General features: G+C 42.4%; 1 protein-coding gene across 1 annotated transcript in view; it reads left to right on the top strand.

The window, feature by feature from the left end:
• Nucleotides 1-12,188, top strand: part of plcl5 (phospholipase C like 5) — a 109,122-nt gene extending 96,934 nt beyond the window's left edge. The window contains exons 5-6 of the mRNA XM_015948648.3: nt 1,628-1,737; nt 11,516-12,188. Of these exons, the coding sequence (XP_015804134.1) occupies nt 1,628-1,737; nt 11,516-11,956 (551 nt within the window). The 3' untranslated portion in view covers nt 11,957-12,188. The remainder of the gene's footprint in view (nt 1-1,627; nt 1,738-11,515) is intronic.
• The last annotated feature ends 4,291 nt before the right edge of the window (nt 12,189-16,479 follow it).

Here is a 16,479-nt window from a genome sequence, read left to right as displayed (position 1 = left end):
GCGGTTGTCTTTCAGCTGACAACAAGTTATTAACCCCAACTGGTGCAGTGAGTTGCTTCTCATTTCTCAAACAACAATGTAAAGACACATCTGGTGGTTGTAGAAAAGATGTTAGTCTGTGTGAGAAGGGTCAGAACGTTGGCATCAAGCAGAGAAACATCTAAGGAGATTGTAGAAACAACTAAAACTGGGTTAAGAACTGTCCAACGCTTTATTAAAAACTGGTCTGATGAGTCCAGATGGACCCTGTTCCAGAGTGATGTTGCATCAGGGTAAGAAGAGAGGCAGATGAAGTGATGCACCCATCATGCCTAGTGCCTACTGTACAAGCCTGTGGGGGCAGTGCTATGATCTGGGGTTGTTGCAGTTGGTCAGGTTCAGCAACAGGATGTGCACCAAGATTGAGGCCAGCTGACTACCTGAATGTACTGAAGGACCAGCTTATTCCCTGATGGCACGGACTTATTCCAAGATGACGATGCCAAGATTCATCGGGCTCAGATAGTGAAAGAGTGGTTCAGGGAGCATGAGACATCATTTTCTCACATGGATTGGCCATCACAGAGTCCAGACCTGAACCCCATTGAGAATCTTTGGGATGTACTGGAGAAGGCTTTGTGCGGTGGTCAGACTCTACCATCATCAATGCAAGATCTTGGTGAAACATTAATGCAACACTGGATGGAAATAAATCTGGTGACGTTGCAGAAGCTCATCGAAACAATGCCACAACACATGTGGGATGTAGTCACAGCTAAAGGTGGTCCAAATGAACATTAGAGTCTCTGACCTTGTTGTTTTGGGTGGTGACTTTTTTCTGGGCTGGGCAGTGTGTGTGTGGACAGGTTGTGCAAACATACACCAGAAAATCTGTTTTTTAAATCCTCCCAGGTGGATGGGGCCATATGTAGCCATGTGGAGGCTTGGAATTTTGTTGGTTTAAACTTTCTCATTTACCTACCTATGTCTATCTATTATATATATTTATGTTGAAATAGAAATGTAGTGTAAAGTTATCCTTGGCTGCTGAATAAAACCCATTATGTTACGTCTCCCATCCGGCTGCAGGTCTGTTTACTGCAAACGGTTGAGAGGACGATCTTTTGTGAGTTATGACCGACTGTGAAGTGCATCAGGTCTTAGCTGGCATGAGGTCGTGTTTCAGTGGCAGACCGACAAGCAGGCTAACAGGTTCAGGAGGCGTTTGTTCTTAAGCCCTTAAGGGATTAGTAATTGTCTGCCATGGCCAAAATAATTCCTGACCTGCTCAGAGGTTAGAGGTCATATTCCGCCATGTGCGTCTTCCGTCCACCCAGATAAGCACTGCCAGATGTTATTTAGGAAAACATGATCCCCTTTTATTTAAAGAAATTCAATAATGTGAATACTGGGGTTCTTTTGTGATTAGTATTTAATGTATGAAATACTTTTCAGAGTTATCGGTTCTACCTCTGATTTCTTTATTAATCTGAATGTTCATGTAATCTTAAATCATAAATGCTAAGAACTCTTGGCAAACCTCACATTTCAAACCTGCTTCACCTAAGTGAATAAAAGTCTTAACAAGACAGGACTAACTTAGTTATCCCTCTGCTTCCATTCTCATTTTCCTTATCCTTCCATCCAGGTCTGGACTTCCATGAAGACCTGCATCGGATCGGAGCAAAAGAAGGTCTGAAGGGCCGAAAACTTCAGAAGGCCATGGAGAGCTATGCTTGGAACATCACTGTGCTTAAGGTAAGACACCCTCCCCTTAAACGTGGCCTCCAACGCCATTAAGTCCCATATTCTTTATATTCCACCCCAAATTGCACAAATCTCAGCACAAACTCATATGAACTTGAGAGATAATTCTGAAGTCTGCAACCAGTTGGACAAACAATCCCAGACGCTGAGGTTTAATCACATGATGTATTACGAAATCTTCTTGGGCTAATTGTGTTTCTCTCTTCTCTAATCCCTAAATCTCTTAAGTAATTAGCGCTGATTCCAGCCGTTGTTTTATTTATTTGCTCATGTATCTATCTTGACAAGACTTGATAGGATTGTTCACACTTGTTGGAAGATGCACAACTACACACAGTATGCTTGTGGCCCCATGGCCGTGCCTTAAAGATGATGCTCTGCAGAAGGCGCTCTTGGCCCTGCCCTGTAACACAGAAGATAAGGCCGTTGTCTCAGGTGTTCTGGAGCAACAGAGCTGCCTTGGCTAAACGTGGACTGAGCAGCCAGGATATTATCTCATTTTATCTTCTATAACCATTTACTACATGCTAATCTATTGGTTTGATTTTGCTTGATTGTTAGTGTTAGATTAGTAGATTCTTCAGGCAATTTCATGTCGTAAATAGAACAACTAACAATTAGCACTGTTTTTTTTAAATCTGTCAGCTTTTTATTGATTTTGATTAATTTAGTTTTTTATAACTTCAGAATCTTAAAGTGACTGTGTGTAGTTTCCTGCCACTAGGGGGAATACATACTTTTCAGCAACACATTGTCGCTCCCAGCGCGTCAAAAACAAACGCTTGGTCAGCCACCCTCCGCATCAGACCCCTCACGCCAAAAGTGCCCTTTTTCGTCACTTATGTGCGAAAAGGGGTTTTCCCCTTTTCTGACTGCAGATCCCAATGTAGCGTAAAACTGACGCGATGGGATATCCGCTGATGCGGCACCAACCAGCTCATTTAACCGCATCTAAACCTTAACGTTTCACTATTTATAACCTTCCCCATACCCTCTTCCTAACCTTAACCCTCTTGCTACCTAAAACTTTACTCCCACTGTGATCAAGCGTGTTTATTAAATTAAATATATAAGTGAGGTACTACCCGTTAGCCACCGAAACTGCAACTACTAAGCAACTAACCAACCACAGATAACTTCTTTGGATCTAAAAAAAAAAAAAAAGAAAAACATTTTAAATTAGTTGACTTACTTTGAAACTTGAACATTGCCCCCAAAGTAGCTGCCAGCTTCTGATCCGCCGTCCTTTTGAAAATATTGCGGTGTATTCTGGGTAATTTTTGACCAAGGCTAGGCTACAAGACACCTCCCGTGTATCCTTGCTCACCTAGCTAAACGGCTAACAAACGGAGACCACACGCCTCGGTAGAACATGAACATTGGAACACAGCGGTTCCTGATGACGTATCTCCCAGGGAAACTGGGGCGGGGCCAAAACACCAAGTCAAGGTTCCTTGGCATTTAGAAACACCCATATCTTCCTGACTGTCGCTAGTTTCAAAAAGCATTACAGTCGGGGGCGGATTTAGGACTGAAGAAGATCCGGGGCTTAACACACACACACACACGTGCGCGCGCACACACACACACACACATGACACGCACTAGTCAACATCATATTTGTCTTGTACCACATACTTTTTAATCTGAAGCTACATATTAAGCATTTTCAGGGCAGAATATTGTTCCTGTTAGTGTTTAGTGTGAGATGATAGTAAATTTTCCCTTTCTTTCTCCATCAACGTTACCTGATAGTAAACTAACTTTAGGCCAACCAGCAGCACAACAAATATTTTCAAATAAGACTCACAAACCTGAGTCAGCACCAGCATAATCAAAGCTGGGGTTCTGTCGTTGTACTTTTGGTCTAAAAAACGTCCTTATGTCCATCTTCACTCATGCGTTTCAGGCAGAGAGTGTAGAAGAAGCCGGCTGCTGAAGGGCTTCTTCTTCAGTGGTGGAGGCTCAGGCAGGCTGTATACAAACTACTGCCAGCTGCTCCCTCTCTGTTGGACTTTGGTACTGCATGTTACTCCCGTGATTTAGATCCGGGGCTTTTCATGAAACATCCGGGGCTTTAGCCCAAGTAGCCGGGCCTAACGCCGCCCCAGATTACAGTAATGCAGGACGTCATTTTATTCATTTTCAACAACGTTTCGATGGACATTTTCAGAGTTTAACGAAAAACCTTCACAAAGGTTTAACCCTTTAAGTTTAATGTAGTTTCTGCAGCCTATGACCCAGTAAGAACAACTACTCACAAATCTAAACATCGCTGGCTCAACCTTCCCAGCGATGTCCATCAGGGCCGGTTTGATTCTGCGTTGGATTTCAAGAAACTTCATTTGACTAATTGGAGGATCAACATTCTTAATCAGCACTTTTGGAGATTCTGAACAGATTATTAAACTGTTGAGGTACTTAAAAGTAGAATAAACAAGTACATTAAAACAACTTAAGTCATATTTATTTAATTTTGTTTTATTTTATTTTGATTGCTATAAATCATCTGAAGACTCCTGCAGTCGGACGCCAAATTTAGGGCCCATGCTACCAATATACCGACAGTCATCACCAACAGTCTACCTGAAGTTGACAGGACACTATAATGGTAATAGAAACAACTCAGGCAGGAACAAGACCCAGCTGGACTTTTTAAAAAGCTCAGTAAAGTCCTGTTACATCACTTCCAGCACCAGCAGCCTCCCCCGCTGTTACACAGCTGTATGCCTTTGTGAGCGTGTCCTTGACGTAAATGATGAAGGTGAATCTGATGTGTTTGGATAAAGAACTACATCATTCCCTTTTAAGATAATAGTCGTGCATGTTTATTCAGTGTCTAAAATCTGAAAAATATCCAAAGCAGCTGTACTAAACCTCTGTTAGTAATGCAGCAACCATTTGACTCTTTACATGATGGACACCCAGATCAGCTCGTTTCCTCCCACACACATCACTCCCTAACTCATCCAACTCCTCTCATCCCTGTTTTGTCTTCCAAAGCACAAACTTCCTTCTTTCGCCGTTTCCTGATCCTCATTCATTCAATAAGCCATGCTCTCACCAGAAAGGCATCTTGGCATTCACATAACTCCACCTCCTCCTCCTTCATCTGTGATCTCTGCATCATGCTGAAAATTTGGTGAGAGCTCTGTGCCTCTTTGCCAGGCCTGGAGCTTATGCCCAGTTATTTCACCTGTCAACCTCTCCAGATTCTCAGCAGGCTGGGGCGCGCTAGCAGACAGAGGCAGGGATGGTCAAACATGGTGAGCTGAGAGGGAAGATAAGGCGGAGAACTGCCCTCCTTTTCTGTCTCCATATCCCAAAATTCCACTTCCACGGTGCTTTGACAGTGAGAGGAAGATCAGATCTGTCGCTGTGAATGATGCTTCCTGCACACCAGACCTCTCTGCCTGAAGGAAAGCAGACATAAAAGGAAGATTTGTGGCAGAACCTTTTAAAACCTCAAAGAAATGACGCATCTTGCCCAAATCACTCAGAATTGTTTTTGCACTGTGATTAAAATTTTCCGAGGCATTAATATTTAATCATCTTTCTGCTAAAATAGTTCAGATTGTTAATGGGTTCTATAACAATTCTGACCTCCTTTAATTTAATCAGATATTTTCTTGACATTTTCTGTTTTCATTTAGAGGATATCAGATCAAAGTCACTGTTAATGGTGTTTTAGGTGGAGATGAGACGTGTTAAAACTGTTATCTGCACTATAAACTTAAGATTATTCACCACAGATTTGGTTTATTCCTGAATAAACACAACAAACAATGAGATAGAATCCACGGAAGGCATTGTGCCGGGTTAGAAAACCTCCTTTGCCTTGGTTTAACCCCCTCTGGAGAGGGCTTGGCCTGTAGGAGTGAATGCAGTTTGGTTTTTGCAGCACAGGACCAGCTTTTCGCTTTCTTATTTTTATGCCTGGTGAGTCATGACTTACGTAATTTCAGCTTTTTCTCTCTCAAACATATGACTTATTCATGCAGCCGCTTGTGTGTGCTGGATCACCTTGGCTAAAAGGCCACTTCCAGCGCATTACAGTTACCTGGGAGTAGGGCATGAGTCAATAGGTGCAGGTTAACACCTTTATTCTTCCTGGAATATGTCAGACTGCTGTGTGCCAAGAACATCATCCCTTTCATCATTTACCCTTGGATGGGATGCACAACAAGTGAGCCTGTGCGGTTTCACAGGGACGCTAGTCCAGCAGGCTGCTGAGGCAGAACCATAACGCCCTCCCCTTTCTAGTAAACATGGAGTCCAAACAAATAGAATAAATCATTTAAATATTGTAAATAAAAAATATGAAAGTAAATTGTTTTCCACTCCCCTTTACGCTGCACCTCTTTAATACAGAACACTTTCATGTGGCAGACGGCAGGCAGTGCTAACACAGGATGTCTGCTCCGACCACTTCCTCCACATATGACTGGGATTCACGTCTGGAGTACTCAAATAAAGAGCAGAGCATAGTGTAACATTATCACCATATGACAGCACAGCTCACCAGCAGAGGAGCTGTGTACAGGACTGGCAGGCTTCCAAAACCACCATGTTGACTTAATACTGCCTCCTGCTGTATGGGATTAGTTATTACATTTAAATAATATTATTTAAATGGGTCCGTGTTTAGTAACATTGCTTACAAAACAATTAATACAATTTTTTTTTTTTTTGCTTTCAGGAGTGTAAACCATGAATGGACCATAACAAAACCAGTAATTTCAAAAGCAATTACATAAATAACATTCGTGGCCATGCTTTGATAATCACATACATTAGCTGTCACGACGTGTGCCGCCTTATTTTGGGCGATGACAGGTTATTTTTTATCCCAGATTGTTCTGAGGAAGAATCAGATGAATTGCATTTAGTTTCAACGCTCATCTTTGTCAAAAACATGATCCCGTTTTCTCTGTTTAACCCTAACGCCCCCCAATTGGGGGCCTCTACAGTTTTATGTCCCAAACATCTACAACTGTCCACATTCTCCAAACACAACTAAAGCCACAATCAAACAGCCCAGATGGGAAACCAGGCCATTTTAGATTGTAATAACTTAAGATACAATGATGTGTGAACTTTATTTTAGAAGAGCATCTGACCGTCACTGGTGTCTGCTGGGAAAAAAAAGCCTTGAACAAATTTTGTTGAGGACCCCTGGAATAAATAAAACAATTGACTACATTTCCTAAATGGAATTTGAACTCACAACCTCCATCCTGTCAGCATTTTCACACACGGCTGCTCTTCTAAAATAAAGTTCAAGTATTGTTTTATCTTAATGTATCAAAAACCAGAAATTGCTTTGTTTACAGTCTAAACTGTTTTGATTGTAGCTGTAGCCGTGCTCGGGGAATGCAAACAATCACTGACACTTGGGACACGAAACTCCAAAGGCCCCTGATTGGGAGGCGCCAGGGCCCAAAGAAAAAAGGCCTAGGGCCTAAAGGGTTTAGGACACTACCGGGGTCAGCTCCTAAAACGTATCCAGCTGTGGGATCTGGCTACAGCATGATCTCAGGAATGGCAGCAGCAGCAAAGCCACAGACTGCTTTAGGTGGGCCAAAGAAATGTCATTGAAGATAAGTTTATTTGTCAATACCAGTTCAATACCAGTTTTGCTTCAATATTTATGTCTATATGCGTCAGAATTAGTTATTTTAAATTTTCTTTTTCATTCATTTGATGACAATTTGAAATGACACCCCTCAAATATAAAACAAATTTACAAACGATTTCTTTAAGAAAGCCATTTGGGCCAGGGCCCAGCCACAGCCATGCCCATGGTCAGCAGGCAGGGGAGAGCGTATTTGCGCCACGATGAGAAGACTTTTGGGGAACCTTGTGCCTTTCGCAGAGGTCTTGAAAGAGAAGAGAAGGTAATGCGTTCATGTAATTGTCATTAAATGACCCGCACTTGTATAATGCCTTTCAGAGTAAGTACTCCAAAGCGCTTTACACTACAATGTATCATTCATTCACACACACTGGTGGTGATGAGCTACGATGTAGCCACAGCTGCCCTGGGGCGCACTGACAGATATCATGTCTGTACATGTTGTGTACATATCCCTATGCCCTGTTCTATGTCCTGTAAAGTCACAGGCAGACTACTAGAACGTAACTGCTCCCACAGCAACTACAATAAAGTCCATTCTAATCTAAAAGCATTTGAAACCTGTGAAATACTTTTACTAAAACTACTAAAAATGTCACGAACAGAACTCAGAAGACCCGTGAAGACACCAAACACAGTAAAAATAGATAAAAAAATCTTTTATTTTTAGTGAAGTTCCCCGAGGTGGGAGAGGCTGGAGACAGAGTTGGAGACAGGTGGAGGTCGTAAAGGCAGGCAGCGTACAAGGCAGGGGCAGGGACGAAATTTTGATTTCAGAAGTGTGGGGGACACAGCAGGCTTGTGCAGATTTGGGGTGGGGGTGTTATGTAAAGACCCCTTGACACGTCACGTGCCCATCTCAATAATTTTTCCATCCTCTATATATATATATATATATATATATATATATATATATATATATATATATCAAAGTTAAAAAATGTACAACTCTATTATCATTAATATTTATTATCATTATTGAAGTGCAGTTTTGGCTGTTGACAATGGATAGGCCATTGTATTTATTGTTTTGGGTCTTTTTTTATTGTTTTTGGTGCAACATTTTCTAACAGGGAGTGAGATTCTTTTTTTTATTTAATTTTTGTTTGTTATTTTTATTCATTTAGAAGTTCTGGTTCTGGACATTTCAATGTTAAATGAAGGTTTATTTGTTGCATTTTAAAGGGTGTACTTGCATTATTATGATATATTAACATTATATTAGTGGTTATTTTGGTCTAGATAATGTTGACAATATCGTTTATCATCAACAATTTGTTGGACAAAATATCGTCCAGCAAAATGTGTTACTTTCCCAGGCCTAGTCAAAAGTATAAAAATTATTTATACATAAACGGTCCTCCTGAGATCTGGCCATTTGTTCATTTGCTGTGTTAGAGGACATGCTGAACTAATGTTTTACACATGATCATCACCCTAACATTTGAGTGTATAAAAACATATTAAATATGTTTTTTTCCCTTAAAAGTGTTTAAACAGTTGTTGCATTTCAACACACAAAAAATAAATGGAAAAAAATAAGAAAAATCTAATGAAAAGTGTACATCTTTGACATTAAGCTTAAAAAAATCTGTTGACGATGATGATACTGTTCATTTTTCAGAGCTTTTTAATGTGAAAATATACATTGCAATAGATAAGTTTACAATAAAGTTAAATGATAAAAGTTTTGAAGTTACACTTCTACTACTACCACTACTAGTAATAATAATTATGATGATAATAGTAATAAAAAAATAATAATTATAATAATACGAATAAATTGTGTCTGAGGAGTCAGTTATGTGGAGGAGATGAGTTTGTAAAAGTTAATTTTGAGTATGTTTGTGAAGGAGGAGGTGAGTCTGAGCTTAATGCAGGGGTGTCACATGTTCCAACTTACGTTTTGACTTTGAAAGAAGTCTCTTATATCAACTTTTTGGTTTCTTGACATGCTGCCTCCTGGCTGTGCCTAACTACCAAAGACTCACAAATGAACACTTATTCAAATGTTATGTAATGGAAGCTGAGCTGAGCTGATATTACACAGCGTCTAGTTGACGATGTGACTCAGTACCGGTGTTCCCTAGCGGCTCCAAACTAGCAAAACAACGTGAGCACGTTCTGACTGTTTACAACTTGAGTGACAGCAGCAACAGCCAATAATACGTTAGCAAGTATCAGCAGAGCCAATAGATTATCTTTTGGGCGGGTCTAATAGTAAAGCGGTTTCCGTTTCGGTCCTAGTGCTCAACCAAATCCATTTAAAGGAGCGTAACATTGTTTTTGGATGGAAAAAAGTGCAGGGGACCAAAACTGCCTTTTGAAAAAGTGGGGGGGACATGTCCCACCCGTCCCCCCCCCCAAAATTACGTCCCAGGGCAGGGGTCAGGAGAAAAATTAGGTCCGGAGGCAGCGATCAGGCAGGGTGAATGGCTGGAGAATTTACAGGCAAAGGCTTTCAATAATCTGGCAGGGAACTGGTGGCTGACTGGTGAATATATAGCAGGGGGAGCAGATGTGAGAGATGAGCTGAGGAGTCAGGAGCAGGTGAAGTGGATGAAGCCGATTACAGGAACAGGTGAGATGAATGGAGTTGATAGTGGTTGCCAGGGAAACAGGGCTAGTCAGGAGCTCGGTGAGGGGACCAGGTGAGCTGAATGAAGGTTGAAGGCTAAATGAGGGGGCAGAGGAGGGTGAAGGATTGGGAGTCATGACAAAAAACACCAAAGCAGAAAACTTTAAAACCAAGCAGACACACAGTCATGAAGAAGAAATGCAAAATTTTGAAGCACATGTGAAGTTTTTCTCTTCCCAGTATTTTATTATACTTTTTTGCATTGCGCTAAGTCATAAAAAGAGTCTTCTCAATGCACTTCACAGAGGAAACAATTCAGTTCAGTTGGTTTAAAGGGTTTCCTACATAAGGAACCCAACAGATTGCATCGAGTCACTGGCTTTACCGCAATCCCCATATTGAGCAAGCATGTAGCGACAGTGGAGAAGAAAACAGGAAGAAACCTCCAACAAAACCTGACTCGGTATGAGCAGCCATCCGCCACCATTCACTGGGGGTTTGGGCAGAGATGGGAATGTGGCATCAACTGATGACTTGATTATTATTATTATTCTGAGCTACTACAGCAATCAATTTCCCTCTGGGATTAATAAAGTATTTTTGAACTGAATTGAATTGAATTAACGCCATGCCGCCATTTTGTTCTGCTCAGCACGTGAACCAGGTTCATTCACTGTGCTGATGGAAGTCACCTGGTTTAGTTTCTGAACTGAAGAAAAACACGGCATGGAGATGACTTGTTGATGCCACCATTGCCCGTCTCTGGGTTTGAGGAGAGAAAGCACACACACACACACACACACACACACACACACACACACACACACACACACACACACACACACACACACAACACAACATGTATACCAAGTACTGTTTCGATGGCTGCATACATTGCAATGTCTTAGTAGAGATTCTATTTCTAAACAAAATAGGCTTTATTGTTTTTGAGTGAATCTGTGAATCTGTTATTATTCAGCAGGTAAACAAGTAGTAGCACATTCTATGTTTAACAAAGTAAAAAGTTAATATCAGCATAGGGGAATGGCAGTAGTGTGAAATGTCCAGGACTATATCAAAATAAAGCAGAACTGAGCGTATAATTTAATGCAGATACATTTTAAAGGTGTGGAACACTGAAAAACATTTTTCTAATTTTTATTTCTAATTATAATCACAGTTTGAGTTTTTCATGCAGGCTGAACATGAAAATAGTCTCCTACACCTATCTCCTGCATTAGCTTCTGAAAGAAACTAATGTCGAGTATACGACTCAAGGCCTTCATTCCTACCAGAGAACACTATAAGTATATAGGCCTTGGGATCTCTGGAGGAACAAGCGACAAGTAAGGACTCGGAGGCCACCAGTATGGCGGCCGCTTTGGTGATGACGACACAAACCCAAACCTGATTGATTTGGGGAGTATTCAGAAAAGCTGCATCGTGAAATCAAATCGGGGATGTCTTTTGTCCTTGTTATTTTTTTCCCACTGAAACTTGATATGAATAAATAATAATTACGACTGTGTCTTTGTCTCCTTCTGTCTCTATCTCAGGGTCAGGCCGACCTGCTCAAGCACGCTAAGAGCGAGGCGCTGGACACTTTGCGTCAGATCCACTGTGCAGCTCAGTCCTGTGGCCTGAGTAAAAATGGAGCAGCTTCCCCACAGCTTCAGCATCATCCTTACCACCAACCATCCCAAATACAGCAACAGCCTCAGGCTAAGCTCCACCCACAGCCCCTACCACTCCACCAGTCCCAAACCTCTCCTCGGGTTTATCTCCACCCCCATCCACAGCTGTATTCCCTGCCACATTCCCAGCTACAAACTCTCCCCCTTGTCCAAACGGTCTTAAAACCACCAGCCTATCCCCAGCCTCCACCCATACCCCAGAATCTGTTACAGAACCAGCAGCAGAGGGCAGCAGGACCCCTCGACACCATCCCTGAGGGACAAAAAGAGATGGTTGGCGACAATCCTGCAGCATCCTGCTGACTGGCAGCCTGTGCCCACAGAGAGTCCCACCTAAGTCGAGAAGTAGAGAAGCAGAGGGATGTAGATGAGACGCAGGAAGGTAATAAGGTAAGAGAGACGGAGGATGTTCAGGAGAGAGTGAATGAGATGGTGAAAAAGACTCGTCGTGCTAGAAGCATAACGCGAGTCTGACAGGCGTTACGAACCAGTCATGCGTTTCTCAGCAGAAAGACGCTCAATTTGAAAACATAATCTCCCATTTCAATCGGAAATTTGACATTTTCTCAGTAAAAGAATAACCGATGGTTGCAGGTTTTTCTGGTTAGGAATGCATATGGATGACATCCCTGTCTCTCTCTGGCCACTGCTTCTTTATTTCACTGCGTACACCAGCTCTGTGGGTACAGGCTTTACCTCACTTTGGCGTTTTATGCCATAAAAATGCCTTTTGGTTCCAGAGACACCCTGGCATGTCTTTGAACTTTTAATTTCTTCATATTTGCACTCCTTTGTCACCATTTACAAGAAGATGCTAAGTGCAAAACCTACACTCCTTTCAATGATGAGGATGCCATTTAAAATGTAAATGCACAAATTAGAGCCGCTCTGCTGTGCTCAGCACTAGGTACCACACACACACGACCTTTTCAGCACAAACCAGGGAGCTCTTTCATTAAAATAGGAAAAAAAAAAACATCTGCAGCTGTTTATTGACACTAATGTGTATTTTATTGCTTCTGTCTGCCTTCACCAACACCTGCATATTCCTAGGATCATTCAATAGGGTTTAAGCTCTTCATCATTCCTGGGACTCCCCCCACAGGATCTCCTTGTCTCCTCCCCAGGGGCTGTGTTTATGATGTTCTGTAAGTTGGTGTTTTGGTCCCCATGGTGGAGCTAAGCCATATCCTTAAGTGGTGGAGCTCAGCAATCATCAGCTATAATATTTGGTCATACCTGGTAGAAGTAATGGTCAAAATGATCACGGTACAGCTGTTAATAAAGTGACTATAGATGTAAACTGTGTGTAAATTATATGAAGGGAACATATGTTGCTCTGATAATTCTCAGATATTGAATGGTATTCTAACTGTTGTAAGTTTTATTCTTTTTTTGAACATTACTTGCACATCTGCAGTGATTTGACACCTGTTGTTCTGTGGGTCGGGTCAAAACCAAGCGCGTGGGACTGGGATAAGTGATGATGAGTTAGAGCCACGACACCAGGGTCAAACAGTGACCTGGCAGATGACTGTGGAATCTGTAAGAGCTCCTTGAGGTTGCCCATTAAAACTGGCTTCATTGTTTATCTCGTCTCCTCTTGTCCATTTATCATTAACAAATGCATTAGGTGGGTTGTTAAATATGCAGATTGATTTGATATTTCTGTAATGCACTCTGATACCTCACTAAAAATCCCAGATCCGCACAATGACTGAGCAGCGACCTTTACAAACAAATATAGCTGACTCGTTAGAATTTATTGAAAGTAGTCCTCCGAATCAATGATGCTTTTCAGAAGCTTTATTGGTTGCTTTTGATGAGCTGTGTTGCAGTTAATACTCTTGATTCAAAAGTATTTCCTCATTGATTCAAGCCTTTTATTTTATGAATGGCTTTCTTTTTTTCAAGCAGTGCTTCCTGTTGTCCATAAGATGGCAACCAACATTTGGTAAGTGAATGAGCATGAGGGTAAAAATCAGTCTGTCATTTTATTATATTGTGTTTTACACAAAATGGTTTTGTACCTGCACTTTATGGAAAGCTCCGGTCAAATGTTTAGAGAATAACCCAGTTTGCTCCCTCAGTTTTTCTGATGGCAGTTTTCATAAACTTCAGAATGTACAAAGAGGGATCAGAATAAAAATTATTATTTTCAAAGTTCCCTATTTGTCATGAAAATGAAGTAAATTATGGCTAAAGCAGCTTCAGAACAAAGAAAGTCCAGAAACATCAGGACGTTCCTGAGTTGATCATCTGCAGGATTGGGGCATCAGTTCAGAACTTGCTCAGGAATGGCACCAGGCTGTCGTGTTTGGGTGTAGGTTCCTGACCCAAGTCATGCAGAATCAAACACAAAGAGGCCAAGGTAAGTAAAGCAATCATTTCTTAACCGACAGAGCGCCGTCAACGGGAGGTAAGCGGGTCAAGGACAGGGTTCAGAAACATAGTTTAATCACTGGCTGTTTGATTCAATTCAAGTTTATTTATATAGCGTCAAATCACAACAAGAGTCGTCTCAAGGCACTTCACATAATAAACATTCCAATACAGGTCAGTTCATTAAGCCGATCAGAAAAAAGTTTCCTGTAAAAGGAACCCAGCAGGTTGCATCAAGTCACTGACTAGTGTCAGAGTCTTTACAGCAATCCTCATACTAAGTAAGCATTTAGCGACAGTGGAGAGGAAAACTCCCTTTTAACAGGAAGAAACCTCCAGAGGATCCTGGCTCAGTATAAGCAGCCATCCTCCACGACTCACTGGGGATTTGAGGAGGAATGTTTGAGGAAGAGTGGAGAGCTTTCAGATCCAGAAGAGATGAGGGGCTTGAGGGAGGAGTAGTCTGGTCAGAGAGGGTGGACGAGCATGAGGTTATCCAAGAAGAAGGGACGGGCACAGGAATGGCTCAAAGGGATGAGCTCCAGGAGGCCCTAGGGCTGGGGACAGGTGAGCTGTTGAGAACGGGTCTATCTGGTGGAGCTGGAGATAAGACGTGAGATCCAGAAGGCTATGGAGGGGTGATGGTGGCACAACAGTTAAGTGCTTGCTCCGTAATCGGAAGGTTGCAGGTTTGAGCCCCACTCAGTCTGTCGCTGTCATTGTGTCGTTGGTGTTTGGAGGGACCGGGACTGTCAGTGTGCCCAGGGCAGCCGTGGCTACAATGTAGCTCATCACCACCAGGGTGTGAATGGATGAATGAGTGATTGTGTTGCACCTTGGGGGGTTCCAGGACTCTATAAAGTGCTATACCAAATACAGGCCATTTACCATTTGAATAAATTGAATTGAACAAAGAAAGACATCTAACTGTCCTCTAATTGTTCAAAAAGAGTCTGGTGATGAACCACACGTTTTCCAGCATGACGGAGCAGCAGGAGGCCATAAAGTCAGAACTAAGGCCTAGTCCACACGTAGCCGGGGTTTTTTAAAAATGAATATCTGCCCCTCCAAAAACTTGCATCCACACCACCGCGTTTAAAAAACAAACTCTGTCCACACGTACCCGGATAAATACGTTGTTAAGGACATGCCAGACCTGTAGGCGGCAGTACTTCCCCCGTTCTTAACCTCGTCCTTCGTCTGTGGTCTTCCGCAAGGAGCAGTAATTCCGCTTGCAAAAACAAACAAGCAGAAAGCGCTTGGACAACTGATGGATCGGGTAGTGACAGAGCTTAGCTCTGAGGGCATCCATGATGCCGGCTAGTGTAAAGACAGGTCGCACACGTGATGTCAGCATTGCTTTGTCGCGGAAAGTGACGTTGCGGACCTTAAAACTCCGGTTTTGTCCGTCCACACGCAGTCACCCAAAACGGAGAAAACGCAGATCTTCACTTTGGCCGGAGTTTTTAAAAAGATCCGTTTTCGTGTGAAAAAACTCAGTTTTCGTGTGGATGACAGGCCAAAACGTAGAAAAATATCTACGTTTTGGCAGATCCCCGGCTACGTGTGGACAGGGCCTAAGTGGTTTAGAAAACAAATCGTCAAGGTTTTGGTCCACGACAAAGGCCCTGTCCACACGTAGCCGGGGATCTGCCAAAACGTAGATATTTTCTACGTTTTGGCCTGTCATCCACACGAAAACGGAGTTTTTTCACACGAAAACGGATCTTTTTAAAAACTCCTGCCAAAGTGAAGATCTGCGTTTTCTCCGTTTTGGGTGTCTGCGTGTGGACGGACAAAACCGGAGTTTTAAGGTCCGCAGCGTCACTTTCCGCGACAAAAAATGCTGACATCTGACATCACGTGTGCGACCTGTCTTTACACTAGCCGGCATCATGGATGCCCTCAGAGCTGCGCTCTGTCACTACCCGATCCATCAGTTGTCCAAGCGCTTTCTGCTTGTTTGTTTTTGCAAGCGGAATTACTGCTCCTTGCGGAAGACCACAGATGAAGGACGAGGTTAAGAACGGGGGAAGTACTGCCACCTACAGGTCTGGCATGTCCTTAACAAAGTATTTATCCGGGTACGTGTGGACAGAGTTTGTTTTTAAAACGCGGTGGTGTGGATGCAAGTTTTTGGAGGGGCGGATATTCGTTTTCAAAAAACCCGGCTACGTGTGGACTAGGCCAAAGAAACTCCCAAGGCATGTATCCTGTTGAGAACTACTAATCTATTATTGTCGTCTTGTACTTACAGATGGCAAATGTTTGTTTGGCATCTATCAGACCACATCAGAAGAGGCATTTACTTCCCACACACACACACGCATGCACGCACACACACACACACACGCTCCAGAGGAAAGATACTGTAAATCTACACAGTTAAACCTTAAGAAGCAGGTTGATAAATAATAACAAACAAGAATTATGGCAGACGTTGA

The sequence above is a fragment of the Nothobranchius furzeri genome, chromosome 5 (genome assembly GCF_043380555.1).
Source record: "Nothobranchius furzeri strain GRZ-AD chromosome 5, NfurGRZ-RIMD1, whole genome shotgun sequence".
NCBI classification, from domain to species: domain Eukaryota; kingdom Metazoa; phylum Chordata; class Actinopteri; order Cyprinodontiformes; family Nothobranchiidae; genus Nothobranchius; species Nothobranchius furzeri.
Note: the sequence above shows the minus strand (reverse complement) of the source record. Positions and strands in the feature narration are given on the sequence as shown.